This window comes from Daucus carota, chromosome 4, assembly GCF_001625215.2.
Source record: "Daucus carota subsp. sativus chromosome 4, DH1 v3.0, whole genome shotgun sequence".
In the NCBI taxonomy this organism is placed as follows: Eukaryota; Viridiplantae; Streptophyta; class Magnoliopsida; order Apiales; family Apiaceae; genus Daucus; species Daucus carota.
In genome coordinates, this window is record NC_030384.2 from 39,211,571 (window position 1) to 39,235,390 (window position 23,820).

Consider the following 23,820-nt stretch of genomic DNA (forward strand, 5'->3'; position numbering starts at 1 on the left):
AATTGCCAATTCTAAATGCAAAAGTTATTCGCAGCAACCCTATGTAGATGGTTTCAAGTTTACCATCTACAGATTGTTTCCAATCTGGCACTCTCCAAATATGAATGTGACACAATACACACACAAAACAGTAAACATCTCTCTGCAAGGGAAAACAGATTATACGAGACAAAAATGATGCGATAAACATTTAAATGCATGAATCAAAATCAAGGCAAGTGACAAACCACAGGGTGCCAGGGGTCCGAACCTGTAGAAGCGGTATAAATGAAATGGTAGATATTTAACAAATGGTGCTTCTGCAACAAGACGATAAAATTATTTTGACAAAAAATTGCATTCCATCCAGAAAACTCTTCTTAGCTGATCCCCATCCCATCACTGATTAGCAGATAATGGTTAGCCTTCAAGGCGGGAATAGGAAAAATAATGAAGCATAGGAACTAAAAGAAGGCTGGAGGAGATAGGAGTAATACATTGCCCAAATATATATATTTACAATAAGAATTGTGAAGGCTGTGATAGAAGAAGACAAACATTTATCTGTAAACTGAAAGTTAGAAATCTAATTTTAATTTTCAAATAAAATGGAGGATGAACGAAAAACCAGGCACAAGTGTCCATTTCATTCCTCCAACCAGATGCAGTGCAAGTGCATATGTAATTAAAAACAAAAACTTGCACTTAAAACCTCATATGGTTAACAAGAAAGTATTGCATAGTTTCTAATCATGTGAAACATCAGTGTAAATGGGTAGGCTTTCTTTCCAGCGGTATCAGTAGAACTCATGTCAAAATTCCAAATGCTTGTATCTCAATATGCATCTATTAAATTCCGTCTGACTTCATTTCCTTAAGAATAGACTCCGATAGTTCATCTGCACTATACTCTAGCCCAAAGCACCTTAATACTTTAAGTTTTGGGTTCATCAGATACCTGTGCATTAATATCAATATTTAAAACAGTTAACATATATGTACCTGAATTTAATCTCTCTCTCTCTCTCTATATATATATATATATATATAGGGTCTTACTCTGGTACAAACTTTCTTAGCGTACAAACTACAAACTAAAATAAAAAATCTCTAAATCGAATCGAAATATAGTACATATGGTATGCAAATTGATCGTTGGGATATGAATAAAAATTCAGTGAAGTCGGATTTTGAAAAAAGTTTACCAATTAACGGGAAAAATTAATTTAAAAACGGAGGGGATTAGGTGGGAGTGTGTGTGTGAGGGTGTATTTGAGTTGTGTGTGGTTGCCCCTGCGGGGCCGTTAGATTAAATGCATCCAATGGTTGAGATTAAGGTTTGTAGTTTGTACACTAACTTAGTTTGTATTTGAGCACTTCCCTATATATATATATATATATATATATATATATATATATATATATATATAGTTAAGTTCTATGGAGTACAAAAAAAATTGGAGTATTGGAGTACAAAGTTTGATAAAATGTAATCTAGTCATCTAAATTTCAATTTTTTTTGTCCAATGATATTCGTAAATATTTGACAACCTGCACATTATGTTCTGCAACATAAACATCATGATCAAATGGTAGAATAATTACTTTTATAAATCATAAGACTCTATGTTCTGCAATATAACTAATAAGCAGAACAATAATCTTAATACTTGTTAAAGTTGAAAGATATTAATGATTAATTGACAATTATGTGCAAGACAACTTATAAATGACAGATTATATAAAAATTTGGATAATCAAAGATATTATATAGGATCAAACTAAAAAATTATGATTTGTACTCTAATACTCCAATGTTTTTATGTACTCCATAGAACTTAACTCTATATATATATATATATATATATATATATATATATATATATATATGCTCATGATCAAATAGAAACCACTCTTAAAATAAAAACTAGAAACCAGTTTCCCTACCACTATTTATAACTACTAGTATCACTAATTTATACTGCACTGATCACTGTTTTTATACAATATGTAAACAGCGATTTATATTATCAAAATTGTGAAAATCTACTTATCTAAATTATTGATATCGATTATAGATGATTAATTTCATCCGTAGGAAGGTTCTTGGTGGTAGGAAGCCGCAAGAGAAGTTGTATGATGATGGTAAGTAGTCGTTAGTTTTGTAAGTTATGATGAAAAGTGTATGTGACTATTGGTGATGACAGACATTGGTGGCAAGTCATGGAAACGTTTGGTAATGGTGGTAAAAGGTCCATTATTATGATTTAGGTGAAGATGATGGTCATATACGTTGCATATATGTGTATATATATATATTTATATTCGCGAGATATGCTATATATAAATTAGTGATATTTTACGTACAAATTAGTGATTTCTATAGTTAAAAATAGTGATAAAAAACTGTCCAGAAACTGGTTTTTAGTTTTTAGGCTAATTTGGTTTCTATTAGAGTAGGACTCTATCTCTCTCTCTCTCTCTCTCTCTCTCTCTCTCTCTCTATATATATATATATATATATATATATATATATATATATATATATATATATATATATATATAGAGTCATACTCAACTACAAACCATTTTAAAATAAAAACTAAAAACCACCGGCCCAGCCCACATGAAGAACATCCCAGCCCACCCAATGAAACCCAACCCAACCCATTATTTTACATCAAAACTGCAACCTGTTGCGCGCTCAATTAAAACAACTCCGATACATACGCCTATACATACAGTTAGCACTAAACACAAACCCACTTTCTCTTAATTCTTCATCTTCTTCGATTTCAAGATGTAACTACAGCGTGTTATTTGTGTTTCAAGCAAAAAATTTCTGTTTTAAAGTCTGATATTCTCGTTTACAGGTGATTTTGGTTTTAAAACACAACAAATCTGAGAATCTGCTCTGGAGTTCACGAATATCACTAATTAATAAAGCGAAAATCACTAATTTGTAAAGCGAATATCACTAATTTGCACAACATAAATCATCGATTTCTATAACTATATCAACAACCACCCCACCTTTATCTCTTCCACCAGCTTCATCTCGACCTCTGCCACCACCACCTCCACCTCGACTTCTACCACCACCACCACCTTCACCTCCGCGCGCTATCTCAACCCCTACTTTTGCCATACATCCACCTCGACTTCCACCTACGCCATCTCAACCCCACCCCCACATCCCCCATGCCCCCGCCCCCTCCATATCCACCACCTCCAGCTTCACCATCGTCACCACCACCAGAATCAACAAACAAGAACAGATTTGGAAGTTTTCATCAAGTTCTTGAGACTATAACAAATATCACTAATTTCTCAAGCGGTTATCACTAATCTCTCAAGCGCAGATTACTAAAATGTACAGTATTTGGTGATGGCGGAGAGATGGCGAGGATAATGATGACGGGGAGAGGAATGGACAGAGTTGGTGAAGATGATGGTGAAATCGGGACGGTGAGGTAGGTGGTAGTGTTGGCCTGGGTATGACAGCAGAGATAGAACGAGTGGAGAGATCTGGGGCAGATGGGGGGATGGTTGGTTTTGCTATGCTGGGTTATAAGTGTAGGAGAGTGCCTTTAGTAATTAAAGGAGTTTCAATAGTGGTTTTTAGTTTTTATTTTAAGATTGGTTTGTATTTGATCATGAGCCTATATATATATATATATAAACAAGCTTGCAGCTTACATGTTGTGAGATGAATCAACAAGGTAGTCATCTCCATCCTCTTCCACCTTCTTGTAGTATACTCTGTATTCCCGTGCCATATCTTTTATAGCAGCAACTGATCCCGTCAGTCCCACGATTCTTGAGTCAAATTCTGTATTCTATGTTAGCATAACTGCACAAATCCTCGAATAAATAAATCAAGTAGCCTACAAAACTGACCTTTCAGATAAGCACGAAGTTGTGAAGGGTTGTCACGTTGTGGATCAATAGTAACAAACACTGGAAGAACCTTCAGATCTTGTTTGGACTCTAGTTTGGATTTAATTTTAAGAAAAAAAATAAAGATTAACTGTCAGGCTGTGAGTAATTCGATTTTATATCAACTTCAAAAACAAAAAACCAAATCAGAACCTAATATATTGACAGCCTTTGACATTTTTTCTACTTCTGCTGGCCCAACATCAGGAGAGGATGTATAACCAAAGTAGAGAAGAACCCAGTTTCCAAGAAGGTTATGTTCAGAAATAGATCGGCCCTCAGTATCAATTAGATTAAAAGGACCGCCAATTACCGGTCCCTTGGTCGAATTTATTCCACAATTCACTGCATCTCCTGATCCCGTAAAACAATCAGTAGTTCAATTAAAATGCAAATTCCCAGTAATGTACAGATTAGCTAAGTAAAATTAATGTATATACAAATGAATGATTTTGCAATGCAATAAAATGGTGCTCATTCTGGAGATGTTTGTCTTGGCTAAATTAAATTTAATGAATATTTTCAGAGATGTGTGCTGCAATAAAGAGATAATGCTTGTAGATGTAACAGACCTATATAAAGGAACCATAGTACTGAATAGTAAAGTATTCGACTAATGAATTGTTCAAGAGTATTCTCAGTTATGAAAACACAAACATATAAAAAATGCAAGAGTATATGCTGAAGCGCGACTCGCAATCCGCATCTTTGCGAAACAAATATATTGTTTATTTGATAATTAATAAGGTGATAGTACATAGCATTCTCACGAAACATGATGAAAATAGCTGGCAATACATTATCAATCAAGTTTAACAACACAAATGAAACATGTCTAGTTCAGAACAGTTTGTTCTATGTAAAAAAACAGATACAGCAGATTATAGATGCTACTAAAAATTGTAGAGAATCACAGTAAAAGAGATGGTAGAGCTTAGTTTTGAGAGAGATGTAATTGCTTGAGAAAAGAGATATGAGAGAATGGGAGGCAGATAAACCAGGGTTCGTGTGAGGAGAAGGTAAGACTAACTGTTCTCCGTTCTGATTTTTTTTTTTTTTCCCCTCATTAAGGGATAATTTTACATATACTCTCGAGTTTTGCATTGGAAGGCACTTCAGTGCCATTTTGGAACTGCATAAATTGCAACTTTTTTACTTGCATATCCTGCAGGTACTCACACAAAATTTTAAAACACTGGTAGGACACTCTTAGCATGATGTTGTACGTTAAAAAGTCAAGTCAGCATTTTCTTAGAATGAAAGGACTTAATTTTTTGATAGGTTAGATTACTACCTGTTATCAGCTAGTTACAAGAGAAGTGCATTCGTCAGATGAACTTTAATAATTCTAAACTTCTTATGAAATAGAAGGAAAAGTAGGGCTGTGGCGGATCTATTACAGAGACTAATAAAATAGTGTGGCAATGAGAATCTTTAAGAGGGAGATCAGATTAAAAAAGTTTAATTATTGCAGTACGAAAGATAACATAGGTATATACTAAAATCTAGACCTATTAATTATTATGCTGCAGGCGTGCTACCAATATACCATGACTACAAGATTTCCAACAAGGATCATACCAAAAGTAACTTCAATAATAATTCTGATGTAATTTTACCTTTCAATATGACTCTTCTCTCATCATTATAGTGGATGAGATATGCAACGCCACCGATTCCACCTAGAATTATAGGTGGCTGCAACAACGGAAAAACAAATTGGAGGGGAAGTACTGAAAGGAGCGGTTATGGAATATTTCTACATAATTCAAATTCTACATCAATAAATCAATAAGAAACATGGTTCATACATTAAATTATACCACAATATCCAAAAACATATAAGAAAATGATACTAGGGTTCAGATTGCTTACAATAACATAGGATGTCCATGACCCTGACTGAGTCCTTTGTGTCGTGGTGCCCATCAGATGTTGATTAGTTTGTCTAACTGATCTTAAGTATCTTGAACTATGAAATCTCTTTGAACAATCAAACCTACAAAAGCAGAAAGTTTGCTTATGTGTACAAGTCCGAGTCAAAAGACAAAAACAGATAATAGACAATGAAAGACAAGAATGATAATTAATGGAACAGAAGAAACACAATGTGGACTCTCTAACGATCAGTACTACATAAATTTTTGTTAGCCTAAACACCATTCTGATTCCACATTCACCCTTCGATATACATATTAACCCCATATGTGAGCAAATACACATTGAACCTTGAAGTTAACAAAGTAGGCATATCGCATATCGAATAATATGACTAAAAACATATTACTTCACCAGATATTTATGAAGAAAAGGAAAGAATTAGGAGCACACGGGAACTGGCAAAGATAAGACAAGGATATAGCAAAGACGAGTTTACTTTTCAAACTTTAAGAATTTATGCCTCCTTAATCATCAAATAAAAAAAAAAGTCTTGGAGTCGATATAGTGATTAAGTCATTGTTTATTCTTTTTTAAAACAGTTACACCTGAACAGAATTCCATCATAATTAAAACCTCACTGAAGCAGAGTAGAAAGTGAAAATGCACCAAGTTCCCCAAATCTGAAACAATTGAATTAATTAACATATTTTTTTCAGAATCCACAAATTAGTGACGAGGTCAATCGAAGTAAACAATAAATCAGTAATCCGTCCCAAATTTCCACAAAATTTGAAGACATAGATTTCTGGACTAGTAGAGCTCTGAAACACCCTAACTATCTAGACACATCCTCTTAGTCGTATATCAAGATACTCTCTAAAATTTTCTATTTATAATAATTAATTACTTCTTTTCACCTAAAACTCAAATGCTGATTCGATTTTCTAATGCCCTTTGAGGTGTTTCCTTCAACATCCGTAATTTGCCTAAACAGATTAAGCAGTATTAACTTATCAGTTACTTCCACACAATACATTTAACAGCATGTCATTGAGTGAAAACATCATTTCTATGCGCTACAAGTCATTAGCATACTACAAAAAGTCGTAAACAAGGAACACTAGCTTCCGCCTTATGTACCAATAGATCATATCACAGTAATCGAGCAATTCATCATGTAACTGATGTGCAGCTGTACTATGTGTTATAGCTACAGCATAGACAGTAGCACCGATCATATAACTAACTAAATTTAATCTCACAACCACAATTCATTCATATAAAAATAGTACACACACAAAATTGAAGTTAAATTAACATCGAAAATGAAAAAACGAAAGCAGAAGATAAACATTAATCAAATCGAGCTAGAAATTACCGCGCAAGTGAATTTGAAATTACTGCAGAGCGATTTCTCAACGAGGAGAAGAGAAGGCGTGAAGAAAACATAACTTCTAAATTAATTTTTCTTTCAGTGGAAAAGAGGAGCTCGTCTTATCAAGAAATTGAGAATCGTGTGTGTTTTGTATATATCGCATTACCGCCTATTTAACAAGCTAGCAAACCCAAAATCTCTATTTTACTGTCTGGGTTTAGTTGATTTTTTCGGTGAGGCATGATAAAAGTGATGAAGATGACAAGGCAACACGTCGCCGTATTGGTTTCTCGTGCAACAAAAATTCTTGTCCAAGTTATTGTCCTTTTTCTTCGCCTTTTAAATTTTGTTTGCCGGACAAAACTTATTAGAACATTAACTTTCTGAAAAATAAATGCTTAAAACAGTATTTATCCAAAGAGAAACATATTACTCCAAAATTATTATACAGATCTATAAGGATTATAATATGACTTCTTTAAATAGAATAATAATATTATGTATAGATGAATAATTTTAATTAGATACATGTTACGGAATGAATACGTAGAAATAATAAACATCCAAGTAATTAATATTTATATATATTTAGAACAAATAAAATTCATATCGCTGTAGAGAAATAGTTTCATTGCTTATAAATTTTACAAATTTTGTATATTCAAGAATTTTTTTGTGATCTTTTTCATTAATGAGATTGAGTTTGTAAAAATTATAGAATGCGTGGTTTTAAGATGTTCTTTGAGAAATTATATATTTATATCATGTCAAATTATTATTAAATTCAAGTAGATATTTTGCTTTAACTTGAATTTGATCCTATCAAGTCAAAAGTTATTAAATTTGAGAATTTGAGTGAATATTTTGCTTTAACTCAAGTTTAAGCGTGTGATTCAAATTTATAATTTAGTTTAATTTTTTTTTTTACATTTTTGAACTCTGCTCGAAAACTCAAATATGATAAATTCGGTTCAGGTTTAAGTTCAACTAGTTTTAATATCTGAATGTGGGGAGGGTATATTTAATTGAGATTTTAAATGATTTTTTTATTTATGAAATTCGAGAACATTCAACTCGAATTTTAAAAATTATAACAAAGTCTTAAAATATTCAACTAGAATTTTAAATTAAAATAAGCCGCGGTTAATAATGTGAAGTGGGCTTGTAGAGTGAAATCTAACTGTGGGCCGACTGACATCCGCATTAGCGTACTTGTCCATTGCTGATATTCTGGGGTTCATATGTTTTCTTTTGTAGGTTGTACTTTGTAGTAGTATATGTAAACACGCCTCGCGGCCCATGAATGGAGGTCGTGCCGCGTGCGATTAGGGTTTTGAATATTTCGAGATATTATACAAATATTTAGATACTCTCTCCGTCCCATTTTAACCGCTTTTGACTTTTTTACACGTATTTTAAGGTGTTGAAAAAATTATATCTAAACATAATTATTCTTCATAAAATTTATATCAAATAAAAGTTTAGAATCTAAACTTTTATTTGAGGTAAGAATTGAATTTTTTTATTGAGCGTAGATATTTTTTTTTACATCTTAATATACGTGTCAAAAAGTCAAACATCAGTTAAAATGGGACAGAGGTAGTATTTAACAGTAACTCACGCGAAACCAGAGGGGGATATGGTCGTCTCTCTTTGATGAATGTGGTATCGAGGTTCGGTATTCAAATTTCAATCAATACTTTATAATCTTACTGGTTCCGCCACTGGTAACTCAATATAACTTTTGTATTAATATAAAAATGTAATTGTGGTGAAAAAGAAAATAGAAACCAACACTTAAAACAATATTCAATCATATTGCAAAGTTGTTTTTATCAAGTTGATCAATATCTAACCTTTATTTCGGAAAAAGTCAATATTTAACTTTTAACTTGCGAAATTCGCCGGTTACATGTAAAAGAGTGGAGGTACTACTGTGGTATCAATTTTATAGCGGGGCCAAGGAGGCATGATTACTTAAGCGTGGCTACATTATTTTTTCTATACAGAAATACAGACACTTGTGTGGAGTGTGGACTGTGTTTTGGAAAAGACATCCAGCATTTCAGTTCGGAGCGCACACGAATTTGAAAAAAAAAAATATCGATTATTTTTTAAAAAGGGAACTATGTTTGTAGATATATAATTTAATCTTATACTCTACTGTGGTGCTCGTGTGACCCTTTCACAGTTTTTTCATCGTTTAACATACATTTCAAAATATATATAAAATATTTAAATATTATTTTTTTCAGAGAAAAAAATTAAAATAATTTATAAAATTATATTTTACAAGAGTTTAAATTACGTTTCAAGACCGGTCCCCGAAACAAAAAAAATTCAAGATGACAGCAGTAATATCTTTATACTTTTCGGTTAATTTTTGTATATATTTTTAACGTGTATCAAACGGAAAGAATGTATTCGTAAATTGTTCATTTTCTTCTTACAATCAATCTGTACCCGTAACTGTACTACTTTCATTTTGTGCGACACTCTAGGTTAGTCTTCTATGAGCGATAAGACATAGTATATGGTTAGGACACCAACAGTATTTAAGCTCAAGAAATTTGCGAGTTTTGTATATAAGTACAACAAATATAAGATATATACAGTATAAATATTGATGAGAAGTAATATATATGAAATAAGATCACAAATTTTATTATGATTCGACGCATAATTAAACTAACGATGGTTTGATGAGAAATACATGAAAATGACCTGATATTCGGCACGAGAGAAAAACTTTTTATCAGAGCAAGTAGCCATTCGATCCACCAGAAAATAGAAGCATTGAATGTTAGGAAACCCATGGTAACCCACTTTCCACCGGCTTTTATAGCATTACGTGTAGAACAAGTAGAGCTCATTATTATATCTATTCTATCACCCACAAAAACACTAAAATCCCCCTCATCCAGGGCCGGGATTCTGTAGTTCACTCGCTGGCTGTTAAGAAACATATGTAGACACAATGTTATTTTTTGTCAAAAAATTATTATGTTTCAATTCCGTAAAAAACGAGTAGAAAAGCTGGAAAAATAATGCTAGATCAAAGATTCTGATAATTGATCGTATTTTAGATTTTAAAAAAAAATACTCGGCTGATAATAAAAGAGGAAAAAAAAAAAGAGAGATGAAATAATTGTGATAGCGAGTCTATCCTGTGGTGAGTTCGGCTAGAAGAAGAATCCGTATAAAAGATGGTGCTTGTGATGAAAAGGAATAAAAAGGTAGGGGAGGGTGACAAAGACAGTTTATTCTCAACACAAGCAAGCAAGGAAGCGTGGATTTAGTACATGCACCGCTTTTGTTTATTACTTGTTTATTACAAAGAAGGTTCGGGATTGATTAATGGCTTTTCACTTCTGATTGTTGCAGCGAACTTGCAAGTGTTTGTTCAACGGAATCATATCCCATATTTCATATCTATGGTGGACGTGGATTTCTCATTTTTCCCATTCTTCACCAAACTAGCAGCAACTTAATCTTTTTTATTTGGAAAGTTAATCCTAAAACTAGGTTTTGTAAGTGGTGTCACATTGCTGAGTAATAAAATATCAGCAGTGAGGTGTCCAAGTTCATCTGGTCACCAAAATTAATATATTTATTTTCATCCGTCTGAAGATGATCAATGTTACTTATCATCTCATACAAATATATTCGTTTTCGATCATAGTTTGAAATTTATAATTATTTATAGTTATATATATTTAATAGCAACACAAATTGAATATATTCAATTAACAATGAATTAAAATGTTTTATAAATACTATAAGTATCTTTTTTTATAAAATTAAGTTTTTAGCTTCATAATATATTCCAATCATTACAAGCTTTGGGCAAACTATCTTTATTTATTGAAATGGGCTCAGCATTTATTGGTATTTTTCTACTTATTTGGTACTCTTTCCGTCCCATCTAACTCTTTACATTTCAAAACATATTAATATATAGTAAAGTTTTATAATATAAAAATTACCCTTGGTTAGACGAACAAGGCTAACGCCTAGTGCACCACTGTCTCAAGGGCACCAAAATATCTATGTATATGTAGTATATAATGATAATAAATTTATGCATTTATATATTTACATGCATTTGAATTGATTGTGTTGATCTTAAAACAATGTTTTAATTATATCATTTAATATTGATTTGAATACATGTAAAAAATTTCCTTTATGACCTTGAAAAATAGGGCATCATTTTTAAAAATGGTTTAGGACACCCAAATCTCTAGGATCGGCCCTGATAAAAGTCAACTACTTCATCTACAATTTCTCCACCACAAAACGTTTATATATTGAATATTAACAGACCCTATCATTATCTTCGCTTTTTTCTTACTTTTTTGTTGATATTTTCTCATTTCTTGACCTTCGTGTCCAATCCAAATATAAACATTGGGATGAGAGAGAGAGAGAGTATTATATTCAGGCACAACTATTTTAAGAAACGATTTTTTAGTGTGTGTCCATAGACACATACTAATGACCATTTTTTTAATTTTTTTTTTTTGCCAAAACCATTTTTTTAATTAAGTTCCGGATTTTTATTAATAAAGTAAGCACAAAAAACTTCAGTAATCAAAATCTTTCATATAGTTAAAAATTCATTAATCGTGCGCCCACAAACACATATTAGAAGATCCTTTAAAAAAATATATGCAATCATTGGATGCCCAATAAATATATATCTCGTATCAACAAGTATGTATAGTCAATGTGATAAATTCGATTATAATTATAAGGAAAATTTGGTCCCGATTTAATTTTTATACATTCTTCCTGAATCTTAGTTCAAATATATCACCTAATTTTTGCTAAAAAGGAGAAAGTGCGTAACTACTCCCCCGTACCATTTTAGTTGTCACATTTCTATTTTTGTTGGTCAAATTGACTAAATTTTGATCAATGATTATGAATCACTCTTTCATTAAATGTTACAACTAAAATGGGACGGAGGGAGCAGGTATCATGTAATTACCGAGTTCAGATGTTTTTAAACGAACTTCGGAACTTCCTTTTAAAATGTAACAATTAAATTGTACTATTTATTAAAATAAAATTTTTGTTTTACCATACTTTCGGTCCATTATATATATGTCTGAGAATTGAATTTACAATATATAATCAGTGTTCTAGAAAATGATAATAAAAACTAATCGGTAAAGACACATATTAGTGAATAATAAAAAAAACGATGATTAGTAAGATCATTAATTTGAATAAATTTAATATTATTCATAATATAATTATATATATGTAATTATTTTTAAAAAATTTAAAAATTTTCCTATAAATTTTAATAATCTGCCTATTTTTTATCGATTAATCCAATTCTGATTTATTAATTCAATTTTGCCTGATTAATCATCAATTTATGATAATTTTTTATATTAACTGTATATAATTCAATTTCATTATATCACATTTTTTTTGAGATTTGATGCTTATCACTACACACAAAAGCAGCTATTTATGGAATAAACACAAGTATAATTTTTATAACGTTGTTGTCAATATTTTCCCGTACTAACAAGTCCATGACCCGGTGCTTATCACTACATGAAAAAAATTGTTTGTGGAAAAATCGCAACTTAACATACCAACGCTATCGTTTCAATTTAGAGAAATGTTAAAACTATCCAACACATTTTAACTGGTATTTTTTTTCCACCCACACTACCTCTCCATGCTTTTAATTAATTAATTAGATATTTCAGTTAAATTGTAAGTTGTATAAGTGTATAACCAACTATTTAGAGCAAGTAGGTGTAGTGTAGAATTCACTATCTCAGAGCAAGCAATTGTTTCTTTCATAGTACCTCCCAACAACTTTTATCTCTAATTTGTTTGAATATTCTCATCTCATTATTGAAATTTACGTAGAAACAAAACATAAACTATTACCTCCCTTTGATATCAACCTCTCATCCCTCCATTAACCTTCGAGACGCTTGGAATTTTATGAATTTTGCATTTTTATCGAAACTGACAAGACTATTAAAACTGTAGCTAAAGTCTCGGGCACACAGCGAAGGGAGCATCGAACTATATAAATCTACGACAGCTCATGTTATATCATGCGTGTAGGTATCTAATCTGTTATCGGTCGTTGATACGATCTTCACAACAGATTAAATTATTTATCAGAGAATTATTCTAATTCGATTTGATATGTTGGTAAATTAGACCATCGTTCAAAGCATCTATCTCGTATTTAAAATGCTATTGCTCGCACGTTTATATTTCTCCTGTTTCAGAAGTCTTTTATCCGGGCGACGGTGACATATATATTTAAGAGAAATTAAAGGGTATGAAGAAGTGGAGCCTTCATGTGTTATGCGTATATATCTATACAGAATGATCTGAAATTATTATATTAGATTTTAATGTAAAAATAAGGATAATTTTGTTTTGAGACTCTGCAAAAAAATTAAAACATGGTAGAATATTACTCAAGTAGCCGCTGTGTACCGCACTTTGACCGTTTGCAGTCCACATGCATGCGGTAGTCCTTTGGAGAAGTCCCCACATAGCCATCTTTTTCTGGTGGAAATATTAGCTAAATAAATCCAAGGGCCTTGTTTGGCTAGTTTTTTTTTTTTAATTTGTAAAAGTTGACAATGCATATAGCAAGCGGCGGAATAAATTCAAGGTTGTAGAATATGTATTCATTAATTATTTAGAGTAAACATTCTAATTTATTAGATATTGTTATTGCGACAAATTTATTATAATTTCATTTTATGATTTAAAGTTAAAACATGCTAGGTTATATATATATATATATTTTTTAATTATATATATATATATGATATAAATAAAGTAAAAAAGAAATAACTTGACCAGAAAGTATTTTTAGCTAGCCAAACAGCCCTAAGCCGCCCCATCTCCCTTCTGCCTCCATCTCTCTATAACTCTATTTCTCTCACTTTCTTGGATATGATGAATGGTTAAAAACCAAACTCCTCTCTCTCTCTCTCTCCCTTTCACTCTCTCCCTCTCTCTCTTTCAGCCTTTCAAATATGTACAGAGCGGAACCCTAATATAAGTTTCAGCATTTCAGACCAAAAGCTCAAATCTATTGAAGCAGTAAAAAGGTTGAGATCAACGGCTCTCTCTCATCAATTGTTTCATCACAATCCGTGAAATCTTTACTTTTCACTTTTTGACATAAACGTACGTACCATTTTGCTCCAACAAAAAACAAGCTAAGGAACAAGGAAATCAAACTCTGTTTTGCAGATCATCAGAGCAGCTTGGCTTCTACCTTGTAAGAATCTCTCTCCCTCTCTCTCTCTCTCTCTCTCTCTCTCTCTCTCCCTTTCTCTCTCTCTCTCCCTCCATCTCTCCTTGCTCTCTCTCTCCCTCTTAGTTCTTCGAAATACATGCTAGCTAGAGGTGTACAAGTAGTGGATGTGTGTGTTACATAAGCAAACATAACGTACTATGAGTAAGTTGTGACAGTGTGTGTACAAAATCTCTCTTGTTGATATAGTCTGAAAATTCTTCTTTTGTGTTATCTAGATATTCGAGTAAATATTCGTGAAAATCTTAGATATGGATTCTGGAAACAGCGGGAGCATACAATCCTCAAGCGGCGCAGACGATGACTACGAGTCACGCGCCGGTGAATCCACCTTTAGCAACCCATCCTCCACCACAACCACAACCAACAACCCACTACTATTCTCCCAATCGTCCACCATGTTTGACCCTCTATCCAACTACTTCGACCCACCCATCCCATCTCGACCCACCCACCAAAACCAAAACCAAAACCAAAACACATCCCTCCTCAATCTAGACATGCCTTCATGGCCCAAATCCCAACCCAATCCTTTCTTCACACCCCAAACTCCCATGTCCTCATTCCCCCATATTTCAGAACCCATTCCCACAACAACACCAGGGAATAATACGAATCAAGTCATCCAGCAAGATCAGACTAGTCAGACTCAGACACGAAACCCGAAGAAAAGATCTCGCGCCTCTAGGCGCGCACCCACCACTGTGTTAACCACAGACACCTCCAATTTCCGAGCCATGGTTCAGGAATTCACTGGAATCCCCGCGCCTCCTTTCACTTCCTCACCATTCCCGAGAACCCGGCTCGATCTCTTTACTTCCCCTTCTCCCTCATCCTTCAGATCTCAACCCTCGAGTTTCAATCAAAATCATCTCCTCCGTCCATTCCCTCAGAAATTCCAACCCCAACTCTCACCGTTCACAACTAACCACAACAATATTAACACCGTTATAACCACCGCCGCCGCCACAACTTCCGAACAATTAGGCCTTCTAAAACCACCTCACAGCAGCAGCGGCGCCACTAATAATTATAATTTACTCAACAACATGCAAATGCAAAACCCCCTCACATTCCAATCCTTCCTCCAGCCCTCGTCTTCCGGTGATCATCAGTTCGGGATAAATACCCACCAGCTCAATGCGAATAACCCCTCGGCTCATTTATCGTCCCCGAGGAATCAGGAAGAGGAAGGAAACGGGTACAATTTTTCGGGTTCAGCCTCGTCGAATTTGAATTTTTCAGGAGGGAAAGCGGTGGGTGATAATGTATCGGCATCTGGTTCGACTACAAGAGGTGAGGGTCTAATGGAGTCATGGATATGTTCTTCGGATTAATTATTATTACAGTACTATTATTTCATTTCACTGAATTATTAGAACAAATGAAATGATTATATCATGGAAAGTATGGCGAGAGAGAGACTCTCTATTAAGTGCTTAATCAGTGTTTGTGTTATTAATCATCTTTTCAATGACTTCTGCATTTTTCTTACTGTAACTATTTTTTTTTAGTTTATCCATGTAAATTATGTACACTATTACTAGTAAAATGTCAGCAATTTTCTCACTATTTGCCTCTTGTATTATATATATTCGTCAATACTTCAGCTTAATCTCAATATATTTCACTATTTTATGTGTAGAGTAATATATACTATTTATTGGTTTTTTTTTTTCATAATTGGTTCCCCATTTTCAAATTGAAAATGATTTTTAATTTATTGCACATTATGTTCAAATTATACATGGTTGGGTGATTTGTTGGTTTCTTAGTTTGATGAGTGTGTTATACAATGCTGGTAATATGTAGTGTATGTTCTAAGACGTACGGCAGTATATCATGGTCTTTGACTACTGTTCAAAGGAATGTGTATTGACAGAGAGAGAAAATCTTACTAAAGATTTCCGAAAGATATTACTCATTGTTTTTGTTTTTATGTTTGTCTGTGCTGTACTTACCTAGCCTGGTTTTAATTTTCATTTCTATTTTTTAAAATTCGGTCAGGTCTTCCTTCGCTTTAGATTATTCTATCAGCAAATATGACTTGCAGATTGCGTATTAGGGACATACTCCCTCCGTCCCTCAAAAATAAGTTACAGAACTATATTTTATAAGAGCATTGAAATGCGTGTCGAACAGTTGAAAAGAAACGTATACAATTAAATGGGACAGAGGGAGTATATATAATACACTTTAATTTATGAAAAATTTATTCATGCTTTTCTAATTTTGCTAATAAGCGGAATTCCTTTTAAACAGCACTTAGCAATTATTTTCACTAGCTCCTATTTTACGATTATCCTCTTTTTATTATCATCCAGGTGTTGACATTTGGTTTCCTTATAGTAGTAGCCCTATTTTATGATTATCCTCTTTTTATTATCATCCAATTGTTGATGTTTGGTTTACTTATAGGAGTAGCATGAAGTTGTTAGAAAAATCGAAATAATTATAACGAACTTGAATCATAATTATAACTGCTTTTCAATGGTAGATCGATGAGAATAATTTGCTAATTTTGTTTATCATTTATAATATAGAATATACAATTTTACTTAATTTTAATAATAAGGATAACTCATACAAATATATTCATGCCTAATAACTTTTAGGAATTTGATCCAAAATTGCTAGTAAATGACCATGTTCATCTTAAATCAGTTAATATTAAAATAATTTATTTAATTTTTATACCTTAGCAAAAAATTTCGGTTTACACCTAACTAATAACAAGATATTAGATAAATTTTATAATTTTGAAATAGCCTCATTACTGACAATCTGTAATTTTCCAAAATATTAAACTATTTCGGACTCCACAACCTACGGTGATTTATATCATATATTCACGTAGGGTGTAACTTTTCGTCATTTCTTTAAAAATATCTAATGGTGCAGTAGTTTTTTGCATTAATGGTGATGTGTTTCGTAAGATTGTTTTGTACGTTATGACATCATCTGTATCCAAATCCATGTTGCAGAAAATAATGAGGGCCAACGAAAGAGCAGCTACAATAAATACTACTGGGAGAATATACATAATTTATTTTACTCTTGTTTGAGAATAATAATAACGATGACATTAGCTATGGTCATACGCAAGGGTTTTCATGATTGAACTTTGTGGACAGGACTCTCAATCCTTTCCTCAGGTACAACCATCAAAACACCCTCCGAAACGAAAATGAACGATATGAATGAGTATTTGGAAGAAATGATTTATCATCAATTGATAATAAGATTTTCCATTTTATATCTTAAAATAGATAACGCCAATGTCACATGATTTGAGATTTCGATTTTTATTAACTCACTGACATTAATCATGAACTCCAAAGCAGCATGAACGAGCTAGATTTATAAATGAATACTGTAGAAGCGCAAGTTAGTGTTAAACTGTCTCAGACTCTTGTATCTTGCACCACTGAGAAGGTAACGCGTTATGTCCATCAGAATTAGGTCAACAAGAATGGGCTAGCCAGTACATTTTATACTATGCTAGTCAATATTATTTCATCTGTCGTCTTCAGAGCTGAGTAAACCGCCTAATATTTGATGTTCGTAAACGATTGAGAACATAGAATATTTTCATTCTGACGCATATACGTATACAGCTCATAGACACGAAGATGAAGATATATGCTTTGTTTTGTCATCATTTACATAATACATGTGCATGATGATGCTAACAAAAATACACAAGCTAGCCATGTACATTATACTCCAGACATAAGGGTACAAAATCAGAGAATTAGATTTTATACCGATGGAGGACTTACCTAGCTAGCCACATACTGAGTGGTCAGTGGTCTCTCTACACATTAACTAGGTTTACTTTTTAGCTAGGTTAAAAGTTTAAAGATAGGGTTGCGTCGGTATGGCGCTGCTGAAAGTATGTGATATTGCTTCAAATGGTGCCATGAAATTCCTGCATAGTATTTACTGATAAGGTTAAGAAATATATGTAGTTAAATTATTTGCTTTAAGTAAAAGGAAGAAACAGGGATAAAAAAGGCTGAGATTCCATTAACTACATACAAAGTGAGAAACTTTACTTGATGGTGTATCTATCTCTTAAAGGCCTTGATCTTTTTCGTGTCATTGATGGATGGTGAATCATAAGCTTTTTCTCCTCCAATTATAGCGTATTTACACCTCTGGTTTGAGGTTTCTTGTGATGATACTAGGGGCCTATCTTTAGTAATTAACATGGTATTGGTGACGAGTATCATGCATCATTTTTTGAATAATAATTAATCATAAATTTTAAATGTTATTCATATATTTTTTATTCTTTAAACTTTTATCAGTATTATATGGATAGGTTATAGGCTAAAGATTGCATTTTTAAGTGTGATTCATTCTCCCTAGAAAATCTTGAAAATGGTTTTTTATAATAAATATACATATATGATATTATTTATAAATTAAAAAAAAGAAAAAGTTTCACAGCCCAATAACATACATCATTACATCTCATATCAATGCTGATATGAAGACTCTTTTGCAGAGTTTGAGAAAGAAACTGGCTCGAATTGTTAGCTAGCACCAAAATTTAGAAATTCAAATTCAAAACCGCACTAAAACTGAGAAATGCTACAGAAACAAAACCTGATTCATATGAGATGAACTCCTTTAGGAGTGGCAAGTTTGAAGCATCATTATGTGCAGGGGCGGATCTAGGATCTAATCTTAGAGGGGACACCAAAATATTTTCTTAATTAACTCATAAGTCATAACAGATTGATAAATGTACCTGCATGCTAGTCAAGAACCAGCAAGGCAGCAACCACAGTCTCACAAGTCACAGCCAAGCCAAAAGTATAGTATTTTGCGACAGTATTTAAATTCTTTCGCAATCCTGGATCAGCTTCAAGTTCATCTACTACAGTTTCCGGGTTTAAATCTGGTGGGTAAGATTCAGGAACATCTACAATTGGAGACTCATTTACTATTGGCTGGGGAGGTGTTGGAGATGAGGGGGGAGATGTTCGGAGTTTTTTATAGAATCGATGCATAATTGATTAACTGTTTAACAAATATAGGGTTGACATTTTAAGTATCAACTAACGATAATCAAAAGCTTACAAAGTTACAGTAGGGGAAAAATAAACACACCTTAATTTTGTAATCACAGAATTGAGAATTCCCCCTTTTCAGCTGTTGCCTGCTACTCTGCTAGCCTGCTGGTACCCATCAGGCCATCACCCATGACCTAATAATTTGAATTTAAAGCATAAACACAACAGATATCTATAAATTAGACACACAGTGACAATATAAACATACTTTGTTTAATCTTTAGATTCCGGAATTACTCTGCAGAAGAACTGAAGAAGAAACATCCATGGATTAGGCGGAGCTCGGACAGGTAAGGACAGAAAACGCAGCGCTCCACATCAGAAGCCTCAAGCACATATCTAATTAACTAGTAGCTGATAGATGATTCAGTGATTGTATTCGGTTTGTATTTGATCGGTGGGTAATTTGGATTAATAAAAAGGTGAGTACTTACACTAGCCAGGCACAAGCTCTGCTCGAGAGAACAGACTGCAGAGACTAAAACATATGTTATATCTATTCATATTTTTAATATAAATATATGTGTACAAATTACCTTTTAGTTCCTTATAATTTTATTAAACCACTGCAACTTACTTGAACTTTTAAAATTCGCGGGGACACCCCTAAATTTTCAAATTTTTTAGGGGGACACTTATATTTTTTTCCCGAAATCACGGCGGTAATTTTTTTTTTTTTTTTAATTAGGGGGGACACGTGTCCCCCCGTGCCCTTTACTAGATCCCCCCTGATTATGTGGCCCATGGCAGTAAACAAGCTGGCTTATAGTAATGATGCTTCTTGTTTCTCATCAATCTCTTCTGATTTCAGCCCACAGAATGTGCCACTGACCACGCTCAGTGGCATCATAGCCTGAAATCACCAAACTCTATCATGTCTTTGTTCCTGCCCGATTTACATTTCGAATATTTATATACTGTGCATTGAGACATGGAAAGTGTTGCCACTTTTTGGCATAATACCTGTTAAAAAGTTTCACTTTTCAGTCTCGTTCGAGAAGCTTAAATATTTTACCATTCAAGTGGTCAGGGTGCACCCACAATTTACTACATCGTTTGATTAGATTTCTTACAAACTTACCCGGCCCACAAGGTTATGCTATACTATATGCAGGGTGTACCAAAAACCGGTCCAACTGAACCTGGACAAAAAATTCGATTTTATTTGTGGTTTATTTTAATTTCACATTTTTAAAATTAAAATTTTTTGATTTAAGTTTGGTTTTATCAAATTTCCATCCAAAATAATCTGAAGCGAACCAAGATATTATATATATTAAATATAACTTTATAAGATAACTTTTATATATCATAAAGTATTTTAAATGCTATATAATTTGACTTTATAATGGTAGTTTTATATATTATAAAATATTTTAAATACTATATAATTTGGCTTTTATCACAGTAGGATAATCTGGTTCTACTAAAATCGCTATAAATGATAAAATTGTAATGTCTTCTTTTTTTTTCCTTCAGAATAAGTATTCCTCTTTTGCGGTATAAAAATAGATCTGTTTATTTTAATTTGTTGTACGTTTTGATCCTTATCTTTGTAGTTTAGTGAAATTAGTTAGTTTTCTCTCTGAGTTATTTTTGTTTATACGCTTCTGTCACATTGTGCGTGCATTATGTAAATTATCACATCATTTTCATAATTATTGTACCATTTTCATGATATATACCTATAATTCTGGATGTTCATAAAAGAATCCTATGTTCTTTGAATATGAAGTGAAATTTGATGTAAACAGTACTAGTATAATTTCAAAAAAAAAAAAAACGGATTGGCTTTTTCATTCTTATTTTATTTGAATTTGTACGACACATTTTTTTATAGTTATTGGATAGGGTTAATTATCAAGTTGGTCACTGAAGTGGGTTTAATGTATCAAGTTGGTCACTGAACTCAAAACGGTATCAAGATGGTCACTGAAGTGGCCATAAATATCAAACAAGTACCTTGAAATATGAGTTCAAGTAGTAAAAATATTATTTATAAAGTTTTACACATTATTTTTAAATATTATCACAACCAACTAAAAGGTTATGACTCTGGTATTTAAATAATATATTTATATTTTTATCAAGTTTATTTATTATTTATATTTTATTATATAGTTATTTTCTTTGTTTTAATTAAAAATAAATAATAAATAAACTTGATAAAATCTAAATATATTATCATAAATATTAGAAGTCATAGGGGTCGTTTGGGTGAGTTTAAAATAAGTGCTTCTTGCTTAAAATAAAAAAGTGGAGTAGAAGTTAGAAGCAAATTACAACTTATAAGTGATTAAAGTGTTTGGGAAATAAGTAGAAGTCGTGAAACAAAAGCTAGCATTCCTAACTTTTTATAAATGCTTCTTAACTTTTTACACAAACGGTACGAATAAGTGCTTCTAACTTATAAACCCAGAAGCTGGGCTTTTAAGTCGACCACAAACACCCACGTAGTCTTTTACTTGGTTTTGGTAACATTCTAAAATAATGTGTAAAACTTTATAAATAATATTTTTAATGCTTGAACTTATATTTCAAGGTACTTGTTTGATATTTATGGCCACTTCAGTGACCATCTTGATACCGTTTTGAGTTCAGTGACCAATTTGATACATTAAATCCACTTCAGTGACCAATTAGATAATTAACCCTTATTGGATATGAGATTTGATGTTATTATGCTATCTATTAGTTTCAATAATATTTCTAAATCACATGTGATTAAATCGAATCGTTTAAATTAAATTGGTTTAATTCAAGTGTATATGCCTTTTGATTTGATCATCATTCAAAAAATCAAAAAATCAAAAATTTATGATTTGAACTATTCAATCCGAACCCGATCAAATCATCTGATACACACCCCATAACTGTATGTATTGGAACTTTCACGATGATGAGCTTTATTTTTACAGTGTGCTGGACCTGAGTTATCCGATGTGTGATATACCAAAGTCCAAAACACATCCAAATTGCAAGACAATGAGAAGTATAACAAGAGTGTACCTGTCTATTATACAGTGAACTCTATTCTAACGCGTGCGATTATATTCTGATTTGTGTCTATTTCATGATTTGGCACACGACTTAAAGTGTATTAATTGCATAATTATATAATTTAATTAGAAAAAGAATTACAGATAAGAATTTAAGTATGAAATATTTTTTTACCAAAGAAAAATTACAAAAATGAATGAGCATTACATTTGAGATTATAAACATGCATACTTCCGTACTTTAAATTACAAAAAAATTGCAGACTTCCGTGAGCAAGATAACTCGTATAAAGCATGCATACAATTCACATTTAGCAAGTACGCATTAATTCACGTCAAAATAAACTTTTAATTTCCAGATTTGATGGACAAGCGACCCTGGTAAAGATCAACGGGGCCTCTTGCTTGTTTTAAATCCCCTGCAATTTTCTAGCAGCCAAATAGGAGTATAAATGAGTCTTGGCACTAGAATTATTTTAATGTTTAATATTGATATAAATCATTTTGGTCGTGTTTGAAAATTAGTAGTTAGTTATTAACGAATTGAATTAGATTTTCAGATTATTTGATTGAAAGATATTTTGACGAGCAGATTGAATTAACGGCTTCTTGTAAAACTGTTTGGTAAATAGAGGTTTAATCAATTTTTTATGACACATAACAAAACTTCTAACCTCAAAAACTTCTCAAAATAGCTTTTCGAAAATCAGTTTTTAGTCCAAACCTCTATCTCAATAACCTAACTATCAAACACTAAGATTAACAAATTAAAATGATCAAACCTGGACAACATCTCCAAACCTCTAATTTTATCCAAAATCTCTAATTTGCAAACACCGGCATGGACCATAGTTATGAGTTATGACCTTTATTAGATGTTACGACTGCAACATTTCAGGAATGCCAAATTGTCGTTATATTAAACTCAATTATTTTCAACGAAATTTGTCAAACACAATTATCCTCAAAGAAACCTTTGTTTTCCACTGGAATTCACACACACAAAGGTGTGAATTTATAACTTTTGTAAGATACAGTTCTATAACTCGCTTTTAAGTTGTTGTTTTTAATAAAAATTTAATATTTTACTTTTTCTTCTGTTTTTTCAAAATTATACTTCACATAAGAATTAAAATACATGTCGAACAGTGTATAAAATTAAGTGGGACTTCAAAAGTACTCCGATCTAAATCTGCATTATAGATGTATATGAAAGCTTAAAACCAAGTTAAAATATGCTGG

The 23,820-nt window shown here is 32.4% G+C and overlaps 2 protein-coding genes and 1 long non-coding RNA gene across 4 annotated transcripts; 1 reads left to right on the forward strand and 2 right to left on the reverse strand.

Moving 5' to 3' along the window:
* Positions 1 to 464: 464 nt before the first annotated feature.
* Positions 465 to 7,497, reverse strand: LOC108216414 (protein SCO1 homolog 2, mitochondrial). Its single transcript, XM_017389167.2, has 7 exons — positions 7,178 to 7,497; positions 5,794 to 5,917; positions 5,538 to 5,616; positions 4,072 to 4,272; positions 3,880 to 3,969; positions 3,679 to 3,811; positions 465 to 937 (listed from the first exon to the last, which is right to left on the reverse strand). Exons 1-7 carry the CDS (start codon positions 7,246 to 7,248, stop codon positions 829 to 831), a joined length of 807 nt encoding a protein of 268 aa, XP_017244656.1. The 5' UTR covers positions 7,249 to 7,497; the 3' UTR covers positions 465 to 828.
* A 6,582-nt stretch (positions 7,498 to 14,079) lies between these two features.
* On the forward strand, positions 14,080 to 16,064 carry LOC108219279 (uncharacterized). Its single transcript, XM_064091937.1, has 2 exons — positions 14,080 to 14,459; positions 14,714 to 16,064. The coding sequence occupies exon 2, from the start codon at positions 14,747 to 14,749 to the stop codon at positions 15,830 to 15,832; it is 1,086 nt and encodes a 361-aa protein (XP_063948007.1). The 5' UTR covers positions 14,080 to 14,459; positions 14,714 to 14,746; the 3' UTR covers positions 15,833 to 16,064.
* Positions 16,065 to 18,298: 2,234 nt separating this feature from the next.
* LOC135152106 (uncharacterized) lies at positions 18,299 to 20,302 on the reverse strand. 2 transcript variants are annotated; one of them, XR_010291308.1, is made up of 3 exons: positions 19,788 to 20,302; positions 19,617 to 19,713; positions 18,299 to 18,426 (listed from the first exon to the last, which is right to left on the reverse strand). It is a non-coding gene; the product is annotated as an uncharacterized LOC135152106 (long non-coding RNA). The 2 variants fall into 2 exon arrangements; XR_010291307.1 differs by lacking the exon at positions 18,299 to 18,426 and adding an exon at positions 19,393 to 19,526.
* Positions 20,303 to 23,820: the final 3,518 nt, after the last annotated feature.